This window comes from Nipponia nippon, unplaced genomic scaffold (assembly GCF_047370975.1).
Source record: "Nipponia nippon isolate SJK-2023a ecotype South Korea unplaced genomic scaffold, ASM4737097v1 scaffold_32, whole genome shotgun sequence".
NCBI lineage: Eukaryota > Metazoa > Chordata > Aves > Pelecaniformes > Threskiornithidae > Nipponia > Nipponia nippon.
Genome location: NW_028262350.1, coordinates 1,004,278 through 1,026,597, shown reverse-complemented (window position 1 = coordinate 1,026,597; position 22,320 = coordinate 1,004,278). Strand labels below are relative to the sequence as shown.

Genomic DNA, 22,320 nt, shown 5'->3' with positions numbered 1-22,320 from the left:
CCATGCCACGCACGACCCAGTCCACGCTCCTGGGCGTCCCTGCGATGCTCTGGTGGTGCTTGGGGTGATGGCGGAGGGATGGGAGAAATGCCACAGCTCAGGGCTGCGGCAGCTCTGCAGTGCTGTTCACTCGGAGCGCGGATGCTCGGCTCTCCTCCCTGACAACAGAGCAAATGCCAGGGTTCAGTAGGAGCAGCTGAACCGTTGTATGGGGCGGCAGGAGGAGCAGGGGCTGCAGGATCCCCCCGAGCGAGGCAGCCGCCTGCGTGCCGCGGGGAGGGCATGGTGCGGGAAAGGGTTAAGGCGCTGGTGTCGGAGCACCCGCGCCACGCGCCCTCGAAGCCTGTTTTTCCCTTTTACGTAAGTTGTTCCAAACATGTTTGTGACAACCTCCTGTGATGCACCTTTGGCAAAAGTTGGTTTTGGGTCCAAAGATCAGTGCTGGGACAAGCGACCTGCCTGTGGCAAACAAGAGCCCGCAGAGTATAAAACCCCAGCGGCGCGGTGGAGCGCGGGACAGCCCGAGCCGCGCCGAGGGGCAGCGGCTGCAGAGGAGGATGGAGGCCAGCATGAACCACCTGCACGACACGGGCATCCAGGCGACGCGCTGGCTGCAGGAGCACTTCCAGGGTTCCCAGGACTGGTTCCTCTTCATCTCCTTCGCTGCCGACCTCAGGAACGCTTTCTTCATCCTCTTCCCTATCTGGTTCCACTTCAGCGAGTCGGTGGGCATCAGGCTCATCTGGGTGGCCGTGATCGGTGACTGGCTCAACCTCGTCTTCAAGTGGTGAGTGGCCCTGCGCCATGGCTGCCTCCGGGTGCGTTGGCACAGCTGGACTAATGCGGGCCAGATGTGCGCTCCCAGCATTGATACTGGTGTAAAACAAAGACCTGAGTTAGGCCCCCAGCTTGGCACTGGTAATGGCTGCTCCTTCCTGAGCCGTGCAGCAACAGCTCTGCCCCCTTCCCAGGAGGGCAGCGAGATCGAGCCCCTCAAACAGACCCTTTGCTCTCAGCCGGGGCTGCAGTTCTGCGCGGGGGCTGCCCAGAGCCCCTCACCACGGGGGCCGTGGGGGTGGCCTGGCACGGCTCTGATATGCGGGATCAGGGCTTGTGCTGCTCCGATCTTTCAGGCGAGTGTTTCCCATGGCTAAGCCAGGACACTGATATCCCCTTCCCTTCCATGGCTGGTAGCGCTGGCATTGCTGATGCAAAGGGAGCCATGGCAGGGAGCCCGCGAGGGACCCAGCCACCGCTCCAGGAACAGGACGGCCTCAGCAGCAGTGTCAGTTTTACCGTGGGGCTGATCCGCCCTGGCATCACGGCCCAGCAGGGTTCGGTGTCAGCCGGTAGCCGTGGGTGCCATCCCCGCAGGTGGTACCAGTGGCCACAGGGGCAGTGGACAAGCGCAGCGCCATCCCCGCAGCTGCATTTCAGCATCACAGGGTTCTGGGGCTGCGTGCACCCACGTGCACGGGCTGCACCCCACGTCCCAGCAGCAGGACCTGCAGTGTGGTCGGGGGGGTGTCCTGGGTGCCCCAGCACCCCCAGGATGCCCGCACTGCCTTCACGTGTGACAGGGACGGGTGGCCTCTGCCTCTGATGCCTGAAAAAGACTTAGCGGGAGCAGACACCGCTCCTCTTTCTCAGGGCGTTGACTTGCTCCCAGGAAATTCTTGCTCTTCCCCTTCGGGGGCCGGGGATGGGGCCCCAGACAGGCAGTGTCGGCTGTCGGGACTAAGCGACCAGCTGGATGCTGTCTGTTGGGACGCCCTGGACTGCTCATGCGTCCTTGGCCTCTTCCAGCTCCCAGGCCAGAGCTGAAACCGCAGCCGTGCCCACCTGCTCTGGTGCCCAGGACCCCTACAGCCCCCGTTTTCCTTTCTTTTCAGGATCCTCTTTGGGGAGAGACCGTACTGGTGGGTCCATGAGACAGACTACTACAGCAACACCTCTGCCCCAGAGATCCAGCAGTTCCCGCTCACCTGCGAGACCGGCCCTGGTAGGGTCCCCCAGCCCCGGCAGGGTCCCCCAGCCCCGGCAGGTGCAGTGGGTGCTCGCCCAGGGGGACCTGCACACACAGCTCCCTGTTCTGGGTCTCGGTTCCTGCAGGGGGCGGGGTGCTGGCATGGCCGGGGCCGTGGCTGGCAGCCCGCCGGGTCACACGTCCCTAGCTGGCTCTTTAGAGAGGGCCGTTATCACCGAGCCGCGCTCCTGGGGACGCCAGCCGTGCCTGCAGCGGGTGGAGGCAGGGCAGCCCCTGCACCGAGCAGACCTTGACCCTCGGCGCAGACGTGGCGGTTCAGCACAAACCCCTGCCCGTGCTCAGCCGCAGCCTTGGCCCGTGCTGGGGCCGTGCTCTGCCTGCCAGCCCCAAATGCGGGCAGCCGCTCTGTGGGGAAGGGGCTTGCCTGGTTCCGGAGCAGCTCTGTCTGTGTTTTACCCATGGCTTTCCATGGGAGCCGGGGAAGGGCTGCAGGCGCCCCTGGCGCGCTCAGCATGAGCCGTCGGGGATGGTCGGTGCCCTCTGCCCAGTCTTGCCTGGCAGACAGGCTGTGGAGCCAGAGCCGTGCTCCCACACTGCCCTTGCCGTGCTGGCCCCTGCTCCAGCCTTGCCTGCGCTAGGGACGGAGCTGGGTGCCTGCCGTACAGGTGGCACCGCGGCCACCGGGGGACAGGTGCTGGATGCCGCAGCCCCCGGGGCCTGGGAGCCCCCCGGGCACGAGGGCACAGCCCGCTCTGAAGTGGGGGTCTGACCTGGGGCTCTCTTCTCGCCCAGGGAGCCCCTCCGGCCACGCCATGGGTGCAGCGGGTGTGTACTACGTCATGGTGACAGCCCTCCTCTCCGCTGCCGCAGGGAAGAAGCAGTCGAGGACACTCAAATACTGGTAAGCTGTGCGCCAAAACCAGCCACCCTGGGCAGAGGCTGCTCCAGAGCCGCCGGGTGTGCAGCCGAGCCCATCGAGGCACAAGGCTGTGGGCAGCCAGCCGGGCCGTGGCACCGCAGCGGGGTGCGCATGAGGATGGGCTCAGCGGGCGGCCAGGCACTGCTCAGGGTATGCGGCGGTGGCACCCTGGGCAGTGCGAGCCTGGCCTGGCACTGATGTGACTGCCTACCCCTCGCAGGGTGCTGTGGACGGTGCTTTGGACGGGGTTCTGGGCAGTTCAGGTCTGCGTCTGCCTGTCCCGAGTCTTCATCGCCGCCCACTTCCCCCATCAGGTCATCGCGGGGGTCATCTCAGGTGAGCGCCTCAGACCCCCATCCCCTTTCCCACGGCACTGCTGTGCTGGACCACAGCGACCGCAGCACCCACAGCACTGGCCAGGCAGGGCGCACAGCCTGACGGATGTGTGCGGGGTCGTGACGCAAAGCTGTGTCCGTGGCTCTGCAGTTACTGCCCTCGTCATGGGCAGGATGCCCTCCAGGATGTGCCGTTGTCCCTATCCCATCTGAGGCAGGAGTCCCAGTCGGGTGGGCAGGGCACTGCCGGCTGCTGCTGGGCTGAGGGACGGTGAACATGGCCCAAAGGCACAGGCAGGGCAGGCTTGGGGTGTGAAAGGGTCGTCACTGAGCAAGGGAGCAGAATCGGCCATCTGTGAGCAACAGGGCGCAGCGGTGGCCATCGGGGCACTCAGCACCGCGCGGGAGCACCAGGGTAGCCCCCGGCACATGTCCCCCGCTGGAGTGCCCAGGGCTGTGGGGTCCGCTCAGCTCCACCGCCCCGAGGCCGGCGACCACTCGCTAATCGGTGCTGCCTCCTCTCCCGCTTCATTGCTGGCAGGGATGGCCGTGGCCAAGACCTTCCAGCATGTCCACTGCATCTACCACGCCAGCCTCCGCCAGTACCTGGGCGTCACCTTCTTCCTCTTCAGCTTCGCCCTGGGCTTCTACCTGCTGCTGCGGGTGCTCGGCGTGGACCTGCTCTGGACACTGGAGAGGGCGCAGAGGTGGTGCGCCCGCCCCGAGTGGGTCCACATCGACACCACCCCCTTCGCCAGCCTCCTCCGTAACCTGGGCATCCTCTTCGGGCTGGGGCTGGCCCACAACTCCCACATGTACCTGGAGAGCTGCCGGGGGAAGCAGGGCCAGCAGCTGCCCTTCCGCCTGGGCTGCATTGCTGCCTCCCTCCTCGTCCTACATCTCTTCGATGCCTTCAAGCCGCCCTCCCACATGCAGTTGCTCTTCTACATCCTCTCCTTCTGCAAGAGCGCAGCCGTGCCGCTGGCCACCGTCGGCCTCATCCCCTACTGCGTCTCCCAGCTCCTGGCCACGCAGGACAAGAAGGCTGTCTAGGGGCGTCCCCGCAGGTAATGGCGCGGCCGCCCTGGCTCTGGGCTCGGGGGCAGTCACCGGACCATGGGGGCACCCCAGCCACTGTTTGCTCCCGCTAAATCTGCACAGACTGACTCCACACTGGGAGCGGACTGCGAAGGCTGGGCCGGCGGCGCTGCTGGATGGCTCCCACTGCATGGACCCACAATGCTGGTCGTGCCGTAGGCTCGAGCGGTCTGTGGCCAGCTGATGGCACAGCGAGCCCCGCGCTCCCAGGGCTCTCCTGCTGCCCTTCCCCCACCCGTGGGTGGGGGGTCATCAGCCCGGGACCCGGCGGCAGCGGGGGGAAGACCCTGTGCTCCCCTGCAGCTCATGGGGATGCTCCACCGCCGTGCTGCAGGGCTGGTGACGGCACCACCGGGAGCAGGGTGCTCACCCATGGGTGCTCGGGGCCTGCTGGCGAGGCAGCTCTGTTACAGGAACGGGCAGACACTGTGATTTGGAGATAAAGCACCGGCGTGCGGGAGCCCCCCAGCCCTGCAGTGATCAGGGTGCACTGCTCTGTGGAGCAGCATGGGGTACACGTATGCATATGTGTGTATACATATCCAGTGTGTATCTATATACACATATACATACGGGCGTGTCTGTAAACAAGAGGTATTTTATTAAAGCTGAAGGTGTGTTAGCTGGTGAGTTCGGACCTCTCCCTGGCCAGCAAGGTGGGATGGGCGATCGGCTCCCGGGCGTGGGGCTGCTGGTGGTGGTGGAAGAAGGACGTCTCTCCTGGCGCTGCTCCTGCCATCACCGGCAAGGCACGGCCAAACCCCCAGGAAAGGCAGCGCCAGGCTCCTCCGGTCCTCGTCGCCCTTCACCCTGGGGTGCAGTTGGGCGCAGCCAGCACAGCGGGGGGGCGAGCTGCTTTTTGTGCTGTTTATCCAGGGTTTCTGGGTGCACCTTGTGCCGGGAACGGGGACACGCTCGGGTCACCTCGCCGCTTATGGAAACAGGCACGGCTTTGGGACCGTCCGGCTCTGCCGGGGCTGTGCTGGGCCCCAGGCTGCAGGGACAGAGCTGCCGTTGGGCTGCTGGCTGTGTTGCGGGGCAGGGGCCCGGTGGTCAGCACTGGCTCAGCCTCCAGGCACTGCTCCCCCAATGCCGGGTCTGCGCAGGGCGCAGGGAGCGGCTGCGTCAATGAGGGGCCCAGCCGCTTCGCTGCCGCTGGCTCGGCGCTCCCGGCAGACCTCCCAGCCCTCCTGCCGCAGCGCCGCGCTCCTTGGCAGGAAGCCGGCTGCGGGCTCGCCCTGCTGACTTCAAAGCCGTACGGGCTGTACAACCTGGCAATTAACTCCGTTAGTAAACATCCTCTCTCAGTCTGAGATAGTTTAAAATAGATGCGAAGGCACAGGTACTTTCCTCCTGCCAGACTGTACGTGTGCATGTGCAGCATCTCCCCCAGACACCAGTTCCCGCAGCGTTCACCCCATGCCCAGCTAGAAGCATCGGCAGCGCTCTCTGCTGCGGCGCACCCGGGAAATGCCACCTCCCACTGCCGTTGGGCAACGGTGTCCAGCAGAGCCGCGCTAACGCCTGTTGTCTTGCTGCGGCTTGGATGGGCCTTTGCCGCGCATGGCGGTGGAGCGTGCAGGCTTTGCAGCCTTTCCCAGCCCCGCGATCGGAGCCCCCCACCGCAACACCGAGAGCCATCAAACGAGAGCGCGCCTTCCCTCTGACCAAACCGCGCGTCAGCAGATCCCCACGCCAAAACCCAGCCGCACTAAAATGCCTCCCACAGCAAAGTCTGCAGTAGCTCTCGCTCGGCACGGAGCTCAGCTGTGGCCCTAGCTCTCTGCAGAAAACCTGCCTCGATCAGCGCACCCCCCGTTTCCTCCAGCTGGGGAGCGGGCAGGCTTGGCCCAGCTGCTATCCCGACCGGGAAGGGTCGGGACGGGGCAGCCAGACCCCCGGGCGCGGTGGGCAGACGCTGATGGGCAGCGCAGCCGTGACCCCGTGCCTGCTGCTGCCGCTGGGCCGCTGGCGAAGGTCTCTGGGCTGAACGGCATCCGCATCGGCCGTGTGCGGAAACCCTGGTTGCTGGGGCTGCTGCCACCCTCTGTGTTCATGATAAAGCTTCTTTTCTTCTATTCCTCTGCTTATGACCAACCTCTGGCCCAAACTTGTCGTGCCATTTCTAGCAAGAAGGGAAAAAAAAAAATTCCCAAGTTACCTGTTGTGCTTTTTCACACTGTGGCTCCACAGCGCCCTTTAGTTTCTGCAGCTGAGATGGCAACAGCTCCGGGACCCACCCTGGCAGAAAAGGCAAGTTGAGGAAATGCCGGCGAGCAGCGATGCCTGATCCCGAGGGAGTTTGCACCTGGATTAGCCGGAGCAGCTCCCGACGTTCACAGATGGACCGGTGCCAGCTGCACCCGGCACGGGAAAGGACGCTGCAGGAAGGTGGGCGATATTCTGCCCACGGGGCACCGTGCTCCCGCCCGGCTGCTCCCTGCCCCGGCCGACGCAGGGCCGTATCCTCTGCGGCGCTCGCTCCCGCCTGCGGACAGCTCGCCGCCACCCAGGCCGAGGCGTGGGGTGGGAAACAGCCTCCTCTCGCCGAGCGTTAACGACGATGCCCCCCCGGACACGGGCTGGGTCGCCGGGGGCTCCCGCGATCGGGTGCCGTCGTGATGGGAGCTGGAGAGGAGGGTGGGAACGGACACGGCTGCAGAGGCCAGGAGATGAGAGCGGGGCCGATCGTGGCCTTGCTCTTCCCTTTGGGGGCCGCCCCGCTGGAGGGCGGCTCAGGGCTGGGTTCCTCCACCGGCTACCCCACAGCAACGGCCAGGGGCAGGAGGGCTGCGGCGGACCCCGAAGACGCCTTCCCAGCAGCGGTGAAGACAAGGCCCTACCGGCACGGCCTGGTGCCGATGCCCCCACGCGCAGAAAGCTGCGGTCTCGGCTTGGGGGAGCAGAGGAACGGCGGCTGTTCCGAAGGAGGTGCTCAGGAGCTGCAGGCCTGAGCTCGGAGCACAGCACGCGGCCTGAGCCAGCCGTACGCCAAGGCCCAGCCCGTCACCGACAGCCGTAACGGCACAAGCTAGCCGGGCTCGTCCACCGCAATGCTCGGGCCACGCTACTGCTTTTCTGCAGAGCTATTTCTTATCACGTAAAAGAGCCGAACGCAAGACACTGTTGCAGAAGCAGGGGAAAGGCCACTGCTGGGGAGAAGAGAATGGCAACGAAAGCTCAAGCTCAGGGCAACAGAAGTGAAGGAAATGTTCAGGCTTGACAACAGCATCTTGTTTTCTTGCCTCCCACTTCTATCTCAGGCAGCTGTAACTGGTGACCAGCTTAGTTTGGTCTTTTAAGGGGGATTTACTGGTCTGAGCATCCCTCCGGCTCCGGCTACATTTCATTCCTTCTTCTCCCTACAAAATTTCAGCAGCAAAAGCTTGATTCAGTTTCTCTGCACTTGTTGGCAAATATCATACGCAAACCCTCTGCTGCTTACCAGTATTCAGACTTTTTAAATGCATCCAGCGTATTAGAAACAAATACGGTCGCAAAGCAATTACTCCTCAGCAGCCGGTGCAAAGTAAAAAGCCACAATGCACTGCGACCAGGAGGGCCCCTCTTGGTTTCAGGGAGCCTGCAAAACGGCTAAATAACGACGACTCCTAATCCCTTCAGAACGCGTACCATTTGTCCGGGGAAATGAAAGAACCCTTGCAGCACAGCGCGGATGGCAGACCCCCTCCCCGTTTTCCCCGAGCACCGAATGAGCTCACGCAGAGCCTGTGTGCACCAGCTGGTGTTTTTACGTCTTTATTCTCTGGGAGAGAAATTGGTGGAGCTTACGCAAAGCAGGGAAGACAGCCCTACTTGGAGAATTGGTTTTTATGCTTCAGGGCTTCGATGGCTGATGAATTCCTGGAGCAGAGCTTGCACTTCTCCTCGCCGACTCATCTTGGTTGCCTTGCCCTGAAAGCGGCCGCGCTTCCCAGCTCCTTTGCCTCCCAGCAGCTCTGCCACCCTGCAGTGACAACAGCGCAGGCTGAAGGCCACTCACCCGCGGAGAGGAGAGTGGCCCGGTCCATCCTGCTCCGGAGAGCAAACCGGCATCCACGCCCTCATTATACCGCTCAGCTGCTCGGTCTGCAGCGTTAGAATTCTTACTGATTTTGAAGAAACCATAGAACGTGTTACCTGGGACCTAAATTCTCAACTGCTTCCCCAGGTCCAGCTAGAAGAAAGAGTCCTGCTTCTTTTTCATCTCCCACAGTCAGGAACAGCAGGGTTTCCTGGGGACAGAGAGATGGATCTTGCTCCAGAGTAACCAGTGCCCTCCTTGCCCGGGAAGAGGACACAGACACTGGCAACAGGACCCATCCAAGCGTGCAAACAGTTCCGAAGTTTGTGGGCGTTACTGAGACAGAGACTCCATTTAAAGAAAGTAAAAGGGAGGGGAGCTTTGGGACCTTTTAGCTCAATCATATGGTGTGGGGGACAGAACGGGTACTGGGGTATCCTAAGTGAAAAGGATACGGTGGGCAGCTGGACTAGATGATCGTTGTAAGTCCCTTCCAACTGAAATAGTCTGCCCTGCCCTGCCCTGCCCTGCCCTGTCCTAAGCCAGCCAGCGAGGGCCTACAGCTCTCTGAGGGACGGGCTCTTCTACAGGGCTCTGAGTGTTCACTGTGGTATTTCTTGGCTCCTGGGGACTCCCTGCAGACTGAGGCTGCTGGGGACAGCACCCTCATGTAACTTTTGAAAGGAAACAGACCCGTAGGCACAAGCTGCGAGTACGAACAGCAGCCTGGCCCTGCCTGCGCTGCAGCTGGAAGACAAAGCCAGTGCTGTCGGGTTAGTCTTCAGCAGTGACTCACCTCTGTCCCAATCTCATTAGCGATGATATTCATAAATTCAGAGTCACCTTCTTTCCTGTATGGATGGGTAAAAAAACACTTCAGAAAGAAGCAAAAATACCCTCTACAGTCCAAAATCTCAACCAGAAACCGAAGGCCTGATCAGGCCTGGGGGTCTGGCCTCTTGCTGTTAGGATGGAAATTAGTTTTTTTCTATGTATCTGAATCCTCATTGTGCATTCCTGTGGACATATTAGGAATTATTTAAGCGTTTATCTTTAAGAAACAGAGCTTCTCAGTTTTATTTGAAAATATCAAGGGCAGAGAGAAATCAGATAGACACAGTTACGGCTTAGCTATACAACCAGAAGAATTCAGCGACTGAGTTACCCACAACCTTCCAGCAGGCTGAGGCAGTTTAATATTCTATTCACCTTGTTTATAGTCTTCCTCGAGAAACAAGCCTGAAGAGGTGTCAGAGAGATGCAACTGCCACAAAACGCCTAAGAGAGCATTTTGCCCTTTTCCCTGAACTCCCCCATACCTGTGTAACACAAACAGCTGACTTGGAACAGGTTTGCTCTTGAAGTCCCGGGCTATCAAAACAGCCATGTCTCTAAGCAGGTTCAAGTTATTCTGAAAGAAAAGCAAATGAACTGTGCTGCAGATGGAGAAGTCAGCGTGAACACCGAGTTGTGTTCCCGGAGATGGGAGCAGTCTTCATAACATCCACAAAACCTGATGCCTACGATTCAGTTCCCAGTTATCACGACAAAAGCTCAGGTCTACGGGAAGCAGCCACCATCTGCTTTCCTCAGCCACCCTCCTACCTTCTGAAGCAGTTTCACAGAACTCTGCAGTCTCTTCACAGCCTCTACGTGCTCACCTGGCCCATTTCTGAAAGAACAAGGAGAATTTGGATCGCCACTCTGAAGGACAAAGAAAGGATTTCTTAAAGGAGCACAAGCAGATACCATCACAGAGGGCGCCGCGTGGAGGTGCCCTGAGGCTTACGGGGTATTTATTTGTCAGAAGGAACAGTACAGGTGAAATAAACAAAGTGGAAAGGGTATTACTTGAGCAGTGAGGTTAGAGCCTTCTCAGTACTGTGACTTTGTTCGATTGACTTCAGCACTCTGTTTCCTGCCAGGAAAACCAAGTTGGTTTTGTTCTTTTTCCCTTTTTCTGTGCCAAGGAGTTTAATAACCTTAAAAAGAAAATCACCCCGGTCAGAACAGAACAGTACTTTGCTTATACTCGCGCAGGCGGTCAGTTCCTACCAGACTATGCCTTGTTGTGGGTGTTGGCTCTCTGCCAGTGAAAATAAACGATCAAAGGCAGCCGTAAGGTCAACATACAAAAAAAGAAAAAGGATGGTGATACAGTGGAATTAACACAATTTGCTAGTCACGGGCTGCACTCTGCAGCGCATCTGGATGTCTCTGCTGGGATACGGACCCAACAAATGACTGAAAAGACAGAAACGCTTAAAGGCAGCTCTAGAATTTTATCTCCACCTCCCTGCGCAGAGGTTTTCTCATTCATGACAAACGCCCAAAAACATCGGAGCTTTAAGCAGAGGAAACAAACGGCTAGCAGCCCAGCAACGCACCGCCAAACCGGCCATACACCACGCGCCCCCGCAGAGGCACCGCAGTTCAGAAAATACCACTGCTACAGACAAGGGCCGAGCGCTGTTACAAAGGCAGGAGCCGGACCGACCGGACAGGCTGCCGGCCTGCGTGCGGCCCCTGGGCTCAGCCAGCACGGGGCTTCCCCCGCCCCCTTTACCATCGGGACGACTTCCAGCAGACCCCGGCTCTCAGGGACTTCTGTGCCAGGTCTGAACGCGCGGAGCGAGGCTCCCGAAGGCAGCTCAGCTGCCGCCCCCACCTGCAGGTCACTCAGGTTGGAGACGTGAGTCCCACAGCACATGTTGGAGTCTATGCCTTCGATGTCAACGACTCGCACTGGCCCCGCGTGGTCATCTGGCAATCCACGGCTCCTCACCTAGCAAGAGGAGGACAGTGGCAAACGAGGCGACATCCACACCGCAGTTATTTTGGTCCCACGGATATCATCGTTTCTCTCCCCACCACTCACAGTTTCGATTTCGGGGTCATCTGCGGCCAGTTCCCTCACCACCACGGGCACCCTCTCCCGGATTTTCTCATTCACACTCCTCTCCAGGGCCTCTGTTTGCTCTGCTGTCAGGGAGGGGGTGTCCAGCTCAATGACGCTTCGCTGACGGCCCAGCTCCCTGCACCGATGAAGAACATCTGCTGCTGTAGCGAAGACCAGCTGGAAGGTCCCTCTGCGCAGCACCAAGCGTCACCCCACTGCTGGGAACGCGGTGAAAGGAAACACGCTCCCCTCCCTGACTTTACAGAGCACCAGGCGCACACCGAACACTTGGAGGGGGAGAAGACAGAGCAAATGCTTTGCACAGCTTCTCTGCAGTTCAGTCACCTCTCCCAGGCCCCCTGAGCTCGAGTGAAACGTTCAAGGGCAAACTGCTTTTGATTTATTGATGTTCAGCTCCCTGCGGCCCAGCACAGTGGCACGCGCCAAACAAAGTAAGACTGGGGACAAAAGGAGCCTTTTCCCTGCTCACCATGAAGTTGTCTTGAATCCAAACATCTGCTCTGCGATGGCAGTGATGAGATGCTGTCCTGGAAGAGACGTGCAAGCAACAGCTTTGAGTGCCACCGGACACAGGAAAAGAGATTTCCAGCCAGACTGTACTTTTTTTTGCTGCTGTTCCCTGTGACATTTGCAAACGCCCGGGCACACGCTCGGCGCGGTGGGGCCTAGGCTACGGCTTAGGGGCAGCAGGAGAGCCGGCCGCCGCCTGGTGGGCCCTGGGGCCCTGAGAGCAGCCTGGCGCACGCTGCAGGCTTCGAAGCAGGTTGAGCTTCTCCTTCCACAGCTGCTGGCAGTGGGTTTGCCAGCAGGCCAGGGAGAGCCTGCAGCGGAGGCGCCTGCCGTCCCGAGCGGCCCCGGGGACGGACTGGGGACGACCGTGGGCGCAGAGCTGTGGGGCTTCCCCCTCGCCTGAGCGGGTGGGGACAGGCTGGGCGCTCGCCCCAGCCCAGGGCCCGGGGGAAGGCAGACGGGGCCGCCCCTGCGGCGCGGCGTTACCGGCGCCCCTCGGCCGGGCCGGGGCGCGGACCTGAGTGCTGCTGCATGTGGTCGAAGCGGCGCTCCCAGTCCAGCGACAGCAGCACCTCGGTGCCCGGCTCCAGCGACGCCTGCACGAAGTGGACGGCCTCGGGGCCCCGCCGGGTGACGCGCAGCACCGGGACATCGCCGATGAGGCCGCGGTCGTCCGGCTGCGGAGACGGGGCGTCAGTGCCGCCGGCCCCGGCCCCGGCCCCGGCCCCGGCCCCCCGCCCCGGCCCGGCCCGTACCTGCCCGCCGCCCTCGGGGAAGAGGATGGTGTCCTCCAGCACCACCTGGAACCCGCGCACCGGCTCCCCGCCGCCCTCGGGCCGCAGCTCCGCCGCCCGGCACGACACCACCCTGGTGGCGAACTGCGACAGAGGCGGCGGCACCGTGAGGAACGGCCCGCGCCGCCCGCGCCCCGCCCGCCTCTCCCGCCGCTACCTGCCGGGCCCAGCTGTCCCGCTGGCACTGGAACACCATGGCCGCGGCGGCGGCCGGGACACGGGGACGAGCGGCGGCGACGGCGCAGGGACACGGGGCTGGCGGCGACGGCGGCCGCGGAGGGACACGGGGACGGGCGGCGGCGGCCGCGGAGGGACACGGGGACGGGCGACGGCGGCCGCGGAGGGACACGGGGCGGGCGGTCGCGGCCGCCGGTAGGCGGGGCGGGTGGCGGCGGCCCGAGCGCACAGCAGACGGCGGCGGCGGCGGCGGCAGCTCACGTTTATTGCCCCGAGCCCCCTGCGGGTAACGGGCACGGGGAGACCGGAGGGCTCCTGGGTCGGGGCCCGCCACGCTCCGCGGGGAACCGGCCGGGGCGGCTCCGCTTCCTCGGGGAGCCGCGCCCGCGCTGCCGGCCGGTGCGTGCTGCCGGCGCCCCGGGAGGCCTCCTGCGGCCGCGGCGTCCCGGGCCTCAGAGGTCGTCCTGCGGGAGGGAGGAGCGAGGCGGCAGGGAAGGGGGCAGCCCCCGGGGCACCGGCCCGAGCGGCGGGCCGGGGGCTCCGCTCTGCCCGGCGGGGGCGGCCGCAGCGTGCGGCGGCGGCGGGGGAAGCCGCTCGGGGCCCGCACTTACGTCCAGGTCGTCCATGGCCGGGGGGGGGCCCTTGTCCGTCACCTTCTCCAGGAGCTGGGCGGGAAAGGCGCCGCCGTGGGAGCTGCGAGCGCCCGGCTCCCCCGCCCCCGGCGCCCACCCCGTGCCTGCCGCGGCACCCCGAGGCCGCGGCCCGGCTCACCTCCGCGTACTGCTCCACCATGGCCCTCTCCACCTCCTCGTCCCCTTCCCAGTCTCGCCAGTTGTCAAAGTCCACGGAGAGCCAGGCCGGCTGCGGGCAGAGCGAGCGTCCCCTGAGGGAGGGAGCAGCGCGGAGGGGCCCCGCAGCCCCGGGAGGGCTCTGTGGGGACCGGGCGGGCTGGGGAAGGGCAGGAGGGGGCTCTGTCCCCTTGCCGGTGGGCGCTGGTCCTGACCCTGCCGGCATCGAGGGACGGGGGTGCCGCAGCCTTCCCACAGGGCAGAGGTCCCTGGACCGGCGGCGACCGTGAGGTCGGGCTTTTGGGGAGCTCCGTGTCGGGGTGCCCGTTGTCCTGGGGGCAGGTTGGTCCCCGGGAGCCGCGAGGCGCTGTGTGGGGCCAGTGCACGCCCTGAGGCTGGTCCTGGCTGCCAGGCGCCACACGCACCTTGATGTTCTCCTTGGTGATGCGGGGCCAGGCCACTTTCTCCTTCCACTTCCTCATAAAGCAGGTGATGGAGCGGTCGGAGCGCTTCTCCCGTGAGTCCTGCCAAGAGATCGCGGGTGCCTCACCTCAGTCTCTGCCGGACCCCTCTCTGTAATCCACTGTGGACAGGCACAGGGTTAAAGCTCAGCCACGTGCAGGCTGTGGGACACAGAACCACGGAGACGAGTCGTTTCTGGCCCCGCGCAGCACTGCGAGTGCCAGGCCCAGGGCCAGGGCTCCCAGGCTTGTGCTCACCCCGCTCACGCTCCTGGGAAACAGGCAGGATTCAGTGCTCAAGACTGCACAGGCTGGGTTTAACTCTGAGCCTGCTGCAGGATGTCGGAGAACAGTTTGCTGGGGGGAAGCCTCACCTTGGAGTTGACCCTGGCGTACAGGTTGATCTCGTTGTAGAACTCCACGCCGTCTGCGTTTTTGCAACTGCCAAAACAGCGTAACCGCCTGGCTCAGGAGAGGGCCGAGGCCACGCGTGCCCTGCTCTGACGGGCTCCCCCCTTCCCCGAACCGCCCCGGGGCAGCGGCAGCTCACCTGAACGCCAGCCGCTGGTCCTCAATGACGACCTTAACGTCCCTGCTGTCCTCGACGCAGAACTCCAGGTAGACGTACCGCGGGCGGTCGTACCACAGCGTCTTCGCGGGTTGCCTCGGGAAAGAGCAGAGCCGCGGGCGTTTCCCTGGTGCCGCCGGGGGCTCGGCAGGGACGGGCGCGGGAGGTGCCCCAGGCCTGCACCGGGCCGAGCCGCTCCCCCCTCGCGGCCCCTCGCCCCGGGGCCCGGCCTGCCCGCTCCCCCCTGCCCTTCCCGGCGCCGCTGCCCCGGGCCGGGGGGGCCCTGCCCGGTGGCGCCTCAGGCTCCGGGCGAGCGCCCGAGACCCCGACCGGGCACTGCCCCGGGGCCCGGGCGCTGCCCGCCCCGTTCCCTCCCGTCCGGACGCGCTCACCTCGCCATGGCGCTGCCGGCCCCGCCCCGCGCTATTTCGGGCCGGGGGCGCGGCTGTCGGCGGGGGCCGGGAGCGGGGGTCGGCCGGGCCGGGCCTGGCCGGGCCGGGCAGGTCGGGTCGGGTCGGATCGGGCCGGGCGCGGTGTGGCCACCTCGCGGCCCGGTCGCCGGCCCAGCCCAGCCCCGCCCCGGGCCCCGGGCCCCGGGCCCCGGCCCCCCCCCCCTCCCCGCGGCACCCCGGGACCCCCGGCCCCGCCTCCGCCGGGCCGCCTGGGGGCGCTGTGGCGCCGCACGGGCCCCGCCCCGCCGCCGCCAGACCCCGCCCCGCTCCAGGCCCCGCCCCGCGCCGCGGCGGCAAGATGGCGGCGGTGCGGCGGCGCCGGTAGCGACAGTGGCGGCCATGGAGGCGGAGGGCGGCCCGCTGGGCCCCGGGGAGCGCTGGGCGCCGGTAGGCGCCGTGTCGGCGGCGACGACGGCGGAGGAGGACGAGGACGAGGAGGCGGCGGGCGGGTCACCGCAGTCGGTGCCGCGGCTGCGGGCCGAGCGGCGGCGGCTGCACGGGGCGCTGCTGGCGCTGGCCTCGCACTTCGCCCAGGTGCAGTTCCGGCTGCGGCAGGTGGCGCGGGCCGGGCCGGCCGAGCAGCAGCGCCTGCTCCGCGACCTGGAGGACTTCGCCTTCCGCGGCTGCCCCGCGCCGCTGGCCCCGGGCCTCGGCGGCGCCCCGGTGAGTGCCGCCGCCGCCGGGACCCGCTGCCGGGGCGGGGGGCGCCGGCCGCGTCCAGAGCCGCGGCCTTTGTTGGGGCGAGGGAAGGCCGTCTGCTGCGGGAGGACGGCGCGGCGCAGTTTCCCTGCCCCGGGGTCGGTCCCCGCTTTCGCCCGTTAGCGGCGGCTGCGGCCCGTTCGCCGCTGGGCCGCGCGGAGGGGAGCCCCGCGGCCGAGGCAAGCACCCGCGCTGCCTGCGTCCCGGCCTTGCGAGACGGGGTTGGCCTGCAGCAGGCCCGGGGAGGCTCGTCCCTCGTCAGTGAGGCGGTGTGGCTGCGGCCTCCCCTCGATGCACGGGCACATCTCTTTCTCAGGCCGGCGTGCAGTGTTCACTAGCCAAGCGGACGAACTGAAGGAAACGCTCTTCGTGCCGCGATCCCGTTCTCTGGGGCTTGGCTATGGCAGTAAATCTTGCATTTTATTTACTGGTAACTTTTTCTCAGAGTGAGCGAGAGAAGCAGGAGCAAACTGAGGTCCAGAAGGAGAAGCAGAGAGAGCTGATCCTGCAGCTCAAGACACAGCTGGACGACCTGGAGACCTTTGCTTACCAGGAGGGCAGCTACGATTCTCTGCCACAGTCTGTGGTTATGGAAAGGCAACGGGTAAGGCTCGCAGAGTCCCTCTGCCTGTATTTCTTCTTAGCATTTGCGAGCCTCTTATAGACCGCAGGAGCCGGTCAGGCCTTATTTCTCGCCAGCAGCTGTAATAGCGTCAGTAGTTTGCCTGCGTGCGTAAACCTGTCCCGTGTCTTCTCTTGCAATTTTATGTGCAGAAAAGGCAGCCCGTTTCCAAGGTAAATGAATATTTTGAAGCTCGTGGGCAGCAGCGCCACACGGCGCAATCATGCCGCTAACTCGTGTTTTGCAGATGATTATAAATGAGTTGATAAAGAAGCTGGACATGGACTTGAGTGAAGATATCGCAACACTCTCCCCAGAGGAGCTGCGACAGCGTGTGGATGCTGCCATAGCACAGATTGTGAACCCAGCCAGGGTGAAGGAGCAGCTGGTGGAACAACTGAAGACGCAGATAAGGGACCTCGAAATGTTCATCAACTTCATTCAGGGTCAGTGCTGCGGTTTCAGATGAGCAGGCTGAATTGCCTTGTAATTCCCTGACAGTTATGAGGAGGGAGGTCCCAGCTGGCAGGGGCTTCAGGAAGGGTTTCTGGGTCACAGGGAAGTACAGATCGCTCTGAAGTGACGGCGGGGAGGACGAGAGAGCGACAAAAAAGGTGCAGAGAGGTCTAAGGAATATTGACCTTAATACTTGGGATAGGCAGCTTGGATTCACAAGTGTGAAATAATAGTGTGAAATTCTTGTTCTAGATGAAGTTGGAAGCTCTGGGAAGGCGGAAGATGGGCACTGTGAATGTGCAGGCAGAAAAGATGGCGGTGGCTCCTGCAAACCAAATACGCGGCCTTCTGGAAACAGAGGTGGGCACTGCTTGGCTCGGGGCTTCCGGCACTGCTCCTGCCGGCGCTCGTCTGAGGTTCGGCAAGCACGAACCAGTCACGCTAGGCTGCTTTGCTTTTTTCCTGGCAGTTGATTTCTGTTCTTTCCTCCTCCCGCTGACAGAAGGCCTGTGTCCAGTTCCTTTACTCTTCCTCCACGGGATCATTCGAGTAGTGACGGAACGTGAAGGTGTGGCCCCGAGGGTGGGATTGCCCCTCAGCTGAGATCAGGAATAGGAGGAACTTCTGGTAGCGCAAAACGGGGACGGACCGAGCAGCCTCGTCGTGGACACACAGTTGGGCTGCGCTGTGGTTCACGCTCTTTGCGTTCTTAGCTCTGTGAGCTGATACAGTGGGCTGGATGGACCCAGTGTTCCTTATAATTTGAGACTTGTCTACTTATCACAGGAATTTCTTGGAGCTAGAATAGCATACTAGAGGAAATAATACAATATCTTTACCTTCTGTAATCTGGGGCATCTGCTGCTAGTGAGAGAGCATACTGGCCCGGATGGACTTTGGGCCGTACCCAGTGTGGCTTCCCTTGCAAACTGAATTTAATAATGGCATCAGGAGTAGGCAGTGTACGTTCACCTGCTGAGACAAGACGCTTCTTGAAGGCAGGCAGCGATCTCCTTCAGCAAAGGTTTTGATGTCTCCTAATTACCCGTGCGATATCGTCGTGTCTAAAGAATGATCGTTCCTCACTGTGTATGTGCCCCCTAGGAAGGCTGTTGTAGGATTTCTTCTCTGTAAGATGACCTGATTGGCGAGAACAGGCCATGCAAACGTTTGCTTTTCTGGTTGGCTTCAGTGCTTTGCAACTAGAAAAAGTAGCGGCAGTCCTAGGGACAAAAGCTCCCGAGGAGAAGGAGAATCCGCGGCAGAGGAGGAGCAGACGTTTGCGCTCCCTTTGTGTGCGTGAAAGAGCAGAGCTGTTGATTCCTTAACGAGAATTTTTTTTTTTTTTTTTTGTCTTTCCTAACCTGATCAGTGAACCCAGAAGATGCCAGGAAGATGCGAGAAACGGGGCTGCACCTGATGCGTCGCATGCTTGCTGTGCTACAAATATTTGCTCTCAGTCAGTTTGGTTGTGCTACCGGTCAGATTCCTCGCACCCTCTGGCAGAAGGACCAAGCCAGCAAGGACTATTCCCCCTTAATTAAGAAACTGGAGTTGTCAGTGGAGCGGGTGAGGCAGCTGGCTCTGAAACACCAGCAGGAAGACCACGTTATCAGTTCCTCTGATCTGCAGGACGTTCCCCTAGGAGGCAGGGATGAGCTGACTCTGGCTGTGCGGAAGGAGTTGACCATCGCTTTGCGAGACCTGATGGCTCACGGGCTCTACGCCTCCTCTCAAGGAATGAGCCTGGTGTTGGCACCCATCGCGTGCTTGATCCCTGCCTTCACCTCCGCCCCGCAGACCATGCACCCCTGGGAGCTCTTTGTCAAATACTACAACACTAAGAATGGACAAGCCTTCGTGGAATCCCCGGCTCGCAAGCTCTCCCAGTCCTTTGCCTTGCCTGTGACAGGAGGAGTGGCCATTACCCCCAAGCAGAGCCTGCTGACGGCGATTCACACCGTCCTCACGGAGCACGACCCCTTCAAGCGCAGCGCGGACTCTGAGCTGAAAGCCCTGGTGTGTATGGCGCTCAACGAGCAGCGCCTCGTCTCCTGGGTGAATCTGATCTGCAAATCTGGAGCTCTGGTGCAATCCCACTACCAGCCGTGGAGCTACATGGCAAACACAGGCTTCGAGGGCGCGCTCAACGTTCTCAGTCGCCTGAGCAACTTGAAATTCAACCTCCCGGTTGACCTGGCTGTCCGGCAGCTGAAAAACATCAAAGATGCTTTTTGATGTGTTTTTATTGTAGATCATCCATTTTCCACAAGTAGGCAGCTGTCGGGCTCAAGAAGCCTGGCTTTTTTAAGACCAAGTTTAGCTCTTTGAAATTGGTATTTGCTTTTAGGGAAATCGTATGGTGTCTTGATGCTGGAAATCTGTGTTTTACAACTGCAAAGCTGCTGGAGGTTGCGCGCTGTACGCACCTCGCCCTCCCCTTTTTGTGCAGCTCTGAAGAGCAAGACGGCTTCGCTGTGAGCGGATGCCGGCGAGCGGTCGGTGTGCGGAGCCTGCGGGCGGGGGAGAGCCCCCAGCACCGTGCAGCTTGGCCCCTGCGCTGCCTCCGCGCCGTTGTTTCTCAAAGTTTGTGGTTTAACGGAGGCCTCTCGCGGGAGGAGCCGGGCGGGCTGGCCGGTGGCTGGCTGCCGCGGGGCCGCCCGGTGGCGGGTGACTTGCCCTCCCCAGCGCGGGGGTGTGGAACGGGGCAGAGCCGCGGGCGCTGTGCTCCTCGTCCCTCCGCGGCGGCCGCCACGTCCTGCGGGGCCGGCACCGGCGGCTCCCTCCGGGGCTCCGCTCTGAAGCCCTCGGCCCGGTGTTCCCGGGGGATGCATTAAATCGCTTCAGCCAGTGCCTGCACGGGGAGAACCCCCCCGGTGTCGTGATTTGTGTTCGGTGCCGGCCTTTGCGCCGCGGCTGTGCCCGCTCTGCCGCGTTCGTAACGGGGGTTCAGACGGCCGGCGCTTCCCGCTGGGCCGGGGCCGGGCTCCGTGCGCCGGGGCCGCTCCCTGCGCCCGGGCCCCGCCGTGCCGCCGCCGCCGGGGAAGGCCGCGCGGGCGCTGTGTCCCTGGGGGGAACGGGGGGAGCCGGGAGGCACGGGGGGGGGGGGGGGCGGCGGCGGGGACCGGCACCGGCGCCCGTCGCTCGGCAACCGCACGGTGGCGCGGCGCATGCGCGGGCGGCTGTCGGCGGCCGAAGCGGAAGTGACGCACAGGTAACGCGGGGTGAAAGGTGGGGGCGCGGCGGCCGCTTCCTCTTCCGGTCTGGGCGCCATCGCGGCGGGAGCGTCGGTAAGTGCGGGGCCGGCCGCGGCATCCGCCGCCATCCGCCGCCATCCGCGGGGCCGGGGGCGGCGGGGGCCCGGCTGCGAGTGCCCCGTGCTGTCTCCGCAGGGATGGGGAAGTTCATGAAGCCGGGGAAGGTGGTGCTGGTGCTGGCCGGCCGCTACTCGGGGCGCAAGGCCGTCATCGTGAAGGTGAGCGCGGGGCCGCCCTCGCTGCCGGCCCGCGGGCGGCGCCGGGCGCCTCTCCCGGGGGGTCCCGCGGGGCGGGCGGGGGCCCGGGGCGCTGCCGCCGCCCGTTCCTGGAGGCGCCCGGAGGAGCGGGGCTGCTGCCCGCTCCCGCGGCCGGCGCTCCGCGGTGCCATCGCCGGCTGCGCTCCGTCTGTTGCAGAACATCGACGACGGCACCTCGGACCGGCCGTACAGCCACGCCTTGGTGGCTGGCATCGACCGCTACCCGCGGAAGGTGACCGCCGCCATGGGCAAGAAGAAGATCGCGAAGAGGTCCAAGATCAAGTCCTTCGTGAAGGTTTACAACTACAACCACCTGATGCCCACCCGGTGAGCGCGGCCCCGGGGGGCGGGACCGGAGAAGTCTCGGCTGCCTTTTGCTTCCCGTGCGTTCTCCGGTGGGCGCTGGCAGTCGCCGGGGGCCGTAGTGACGGGGCTGAGCGAAGGCGGGGTGTGCGCTGCAAAACCAGGGACGCGGGGGCGAGGCTGCGGGGAAATGCTGGGGAGCCGCGGAAGCGGGGCAGCGGCGGCTGTTCCAGGCACGCTGGCTTTCCCCTCGGTGCCGGGGCGTCAGCGGTGGGGCCCTGCGGGCTGGGGGCGCTGGCGGAGCTGCGGGGGCCCTGCGATGTTTCCTCCCCCCCGTGGCGCTGGCGCAGGCCGCCGGACGCAGCGCGCTGGGTAGAGCTGCGTGCCTCTCGGGAAGCACGGAGCCGTTCCCTTTGTGGCCTGAATTAAACGTCGTTGGATGCTGTAGTGCTTCGGTGACTTCCAGAGCCGAGAGGGCTCCGAGAGCTGTAACCCCTTAGCCTGGCAGGAGTACGTGCGTTTGACCGGCCCGGGCTGCCCGCTGCGTTTTCCCCCTTGTGCCGGGGGCCGCGGCTGTGTCGAGCCCTGCTGCTCTCTCGCCCAGGTACTCTGTCGACATTCCGCTGGACAAAACAGTGGTCAATAAGGACGTGTTCCGGGACCCCGCTCTAAAACGCAAAGCGAGACGTGAAGCCAAGGTGAAGTTTGAGGAAAGGTGAGTCGGAAGCTCGTCTCTTCAGCGGCATCGGCACCCGGCCCTGTGGCGAGGGCTCGGCGCGGCTGTGCCACAGCCTGGGTGAGGCACGCGTCGGACACTTGAACGGCCGCAGGCTTGGGCTGACGTTCGTGGCGACGCTGCAGCCTCGTGCCGGCGCGAGCGGGGCCTTGCTGGTGCCAGAGGACGATCTCCTGGCGTCTCCCTGCCAGTTCATCCGCTGTCTGTCACGGGGCTTGGTGGGGCAGGGCCGCGCTGGCGCTTTGCCCCGGAGCCTTGGGGTTGGCGGTCCTTCTTTTCGGTTTTCTGCTCGGAACCTCCTTCGGCGGGAGGAGCCGCGCAGCCTCAGCGGGACGCAGGGCGGCGGCGGGCAGCCCGCGGCCTTTGGCTCTTCATCGCGCTCTGCCCTGAGCGTGGGCCGCTCTCCGCACGAGGCGTCTGGTGGGACGGCCGCGCTGCTCATCCCTTGGGGTGCAAACCGCCGGAGCGCGGGCGTCCGTCACGCGGTGGCTCCCCGAGGCGCTCGCTCCCCTTGGCCGCTTACAGCGGGTCTGGGTGCAGCCGGGATGCAGAGGGCGGGGGGTCGCCTCTGGGCCAGGCGGGGGCCGGTCCTGCCCGCGGGGGGTGCGGACAGCTCGGGTGCTGTGCTGCGGCTTGCTGCTTCGCGGCCTCCTCCAACCTTTCTGCTCCTCTTTCAGGTACAAGACAGGCAAGAATAAGTGGTTCTTCCAGAAGCTGCGGTTCTAAAGGTGTAACGAGGTTGCATCAATAAATGTTTATTAAAAACCGTTTCGTTTTGTGGTATTAGAAAAACCAGAAAGCGTTGCGGGGCCTTTCTCGCTGGCGGGACGTTGTTGCTTTGTGTCTGCAGCTGGGAAGGGCCCTGCAGCCCAGGCGGGCGCCAGCGCCTCTGCGGAGCGACGCACGGCGCGACCCGCTGTCCTGGGGCGGCTGCTCCCCCTTCCCACGGGAGATTTG

The 22,320-nt window shown here is 63.7% G+C and overlaps 5 protein-coding genes across 9 annotated transcripts; 3 read left to right on the top strand and 2 right to left on the bottom strand.

The window, feature by feature from the left end:
* The first annotated feature begins 254 nt into the window (after nt 1–254).
* Nucleotides 255–4,961, top strand: G6PC1 (glucose-6-phosphatase catalytic subunit 1). 3 transcript variants are annotated; one of them, XM_087770586.1, is made up of 6 exons: nt 255–787; nt 1,893–2,002; nt 2,780–2,888; nt 3,127–3,242; nt 3,874–4,308; nt 4,403–4,961. In XM_087770586.1, the coding sequence occupies exons 1-6, from the start codon at nt 399–401 to the stop codon at nt 4,405–4,407; spliced, it is 1,164 nt and encodes a 387-aa protein (XP_087626712.1). In that variant the 5' UTR covers nt 255–398; the 3' UTR covers nt 4,408–4,961. The 3 variants fall into 3 exon arrangements, with proteins under 3 accessions (XP_087626712.1, XP_009460192.1, XP_087626711.1); XM_009461917.2 differs by having other exon boundaries at nt 3,783–4,308; XM_087770585.1 differs by having other exon boundaries at nt 3,874–4,961.
* Nucleotides 4,962–8,073: 3,112 nt separating this feature from the next.
* Nucleotides 8,074–12,880, bottom strand: AARSD1 (alanyl-tRNA synthetase domain containing 1). Its single transcript, XM_087770588.1, has 12 exons — nt 12,745–12,880; nt 12,549–12,671; nt 12,311–12,470; nt 11,753–11,810; nt 11,242–11,398; nt 11,032–11,148; nt 10,215–10,345; nt 9,969–10,035; nt 9,683–9,774; nt 9,160–9,214; nt 8,480–8,574; nt 8,074–8,306 (listed from the first exon to the last, which is right to left on the bottom strand). The coding sequence occupies exons 1-12, from the start codon at nt 12,781–12,783 to the stop codon at nt 8,171–8,173; spliced, it is 1,230 nt and encodes a 409-aa protein (XP_087626714.1). The 5' UTR covers nt 12,784–12,880; the 3' UTR covers nt 8,074–8,170.
* Nucleotides 12,881–13,009: 129 nt separating this feature from the next.
* Nucleotides 13,010–15,394, bottom strand: PTGES3L (prostaglandin E synthase 3 like). Of its 3 annotated transcripts, XM_087770592.1 has the most exons (7): nt 14,974–15,242; nt 14,564–14,677; nt 14,388–14,454; nt 13,978–14,076; nt 13,536–13,625; nt 13,376–13,429; nt 13,010–13,228 (listed from the first exon to the last, which is right to left on the bottom strand). In XM_087770592.1, the coding sequence occupies exons 1-7, from the start codon at nt 14,979–14,981 to the stop codon at nt 13,217–13,219; spliced, it is 444 nt and encodes a 147-aa protein (XP_087626718.1). In that variant the 5' UTR covers nt 14,982–15,242; the 3' UTR covers nt 13,010–13,216. The 3 variants fall into 3 exon arrangements, 1 of the variants encoding a protein (XP_087626718.1); XR_015707572.1 differs by lacking the exons at nt 13,010–13,228; nt 13,376–13,429; nt 13,536–13,625 and having other exon boundaries at nt 13,960–14,076; nt 14,272–14,454; nt 14,974–15,394; XR_015707573.1 differs by lacking the exons at nt 13,010–13,228; nt 13,376–13,429; nt 13,536–13,625 and having other exon boundaries at nt 14,000–14,135; nt 14,272–14,454; nt 14,974–15,394.
* Nucleotides 15,373–19,663, top strand: RUNDC1 (RUN domain containing 1). Its single transcript, XM_087770584.1, has 5 exons — nt 15,373–15,696; nt 16,178–16,336; nt 16,602–16,800; nt 17,063–17,170; nt 18,183–19,663. Exons 1-5 carry the CDS (start codon nt 15,373–15,375, stop codon nt 19,046–19,048), a joined length of 1,656 nt encoding a protein of 551 aa, XP_087626710.1. The 3' UTR covers nt 19,049–19,663.
* A 359-nt stretch (nt 19,664–20,022) lies between these two features.
* Nucleotides 20,023–22,130, top strand: RPL27 (ribosomal protein L27). The gene is made up of 5 exons (XM_087770595.1): nt 20,023–20,100; nt 20,203–20,285; nt 20,482–20,651; nt 21,232–21,342; nt 22,041–22,130. Exons 2-5 carry the CDS (start codon nt 20,205–20,207, stop codon nt 22,087–22,089), a joined length of 411 nt encoding a protein of 136 aa, XP_087626721.1. The 5' UTR covers nt 20,023–20,100; nt 20,203–20,204; the 3' UTR covers nt 22,090–22,130.
* Nucleotides 22,131–22,320: the final 190 nt, after the last annotated feature.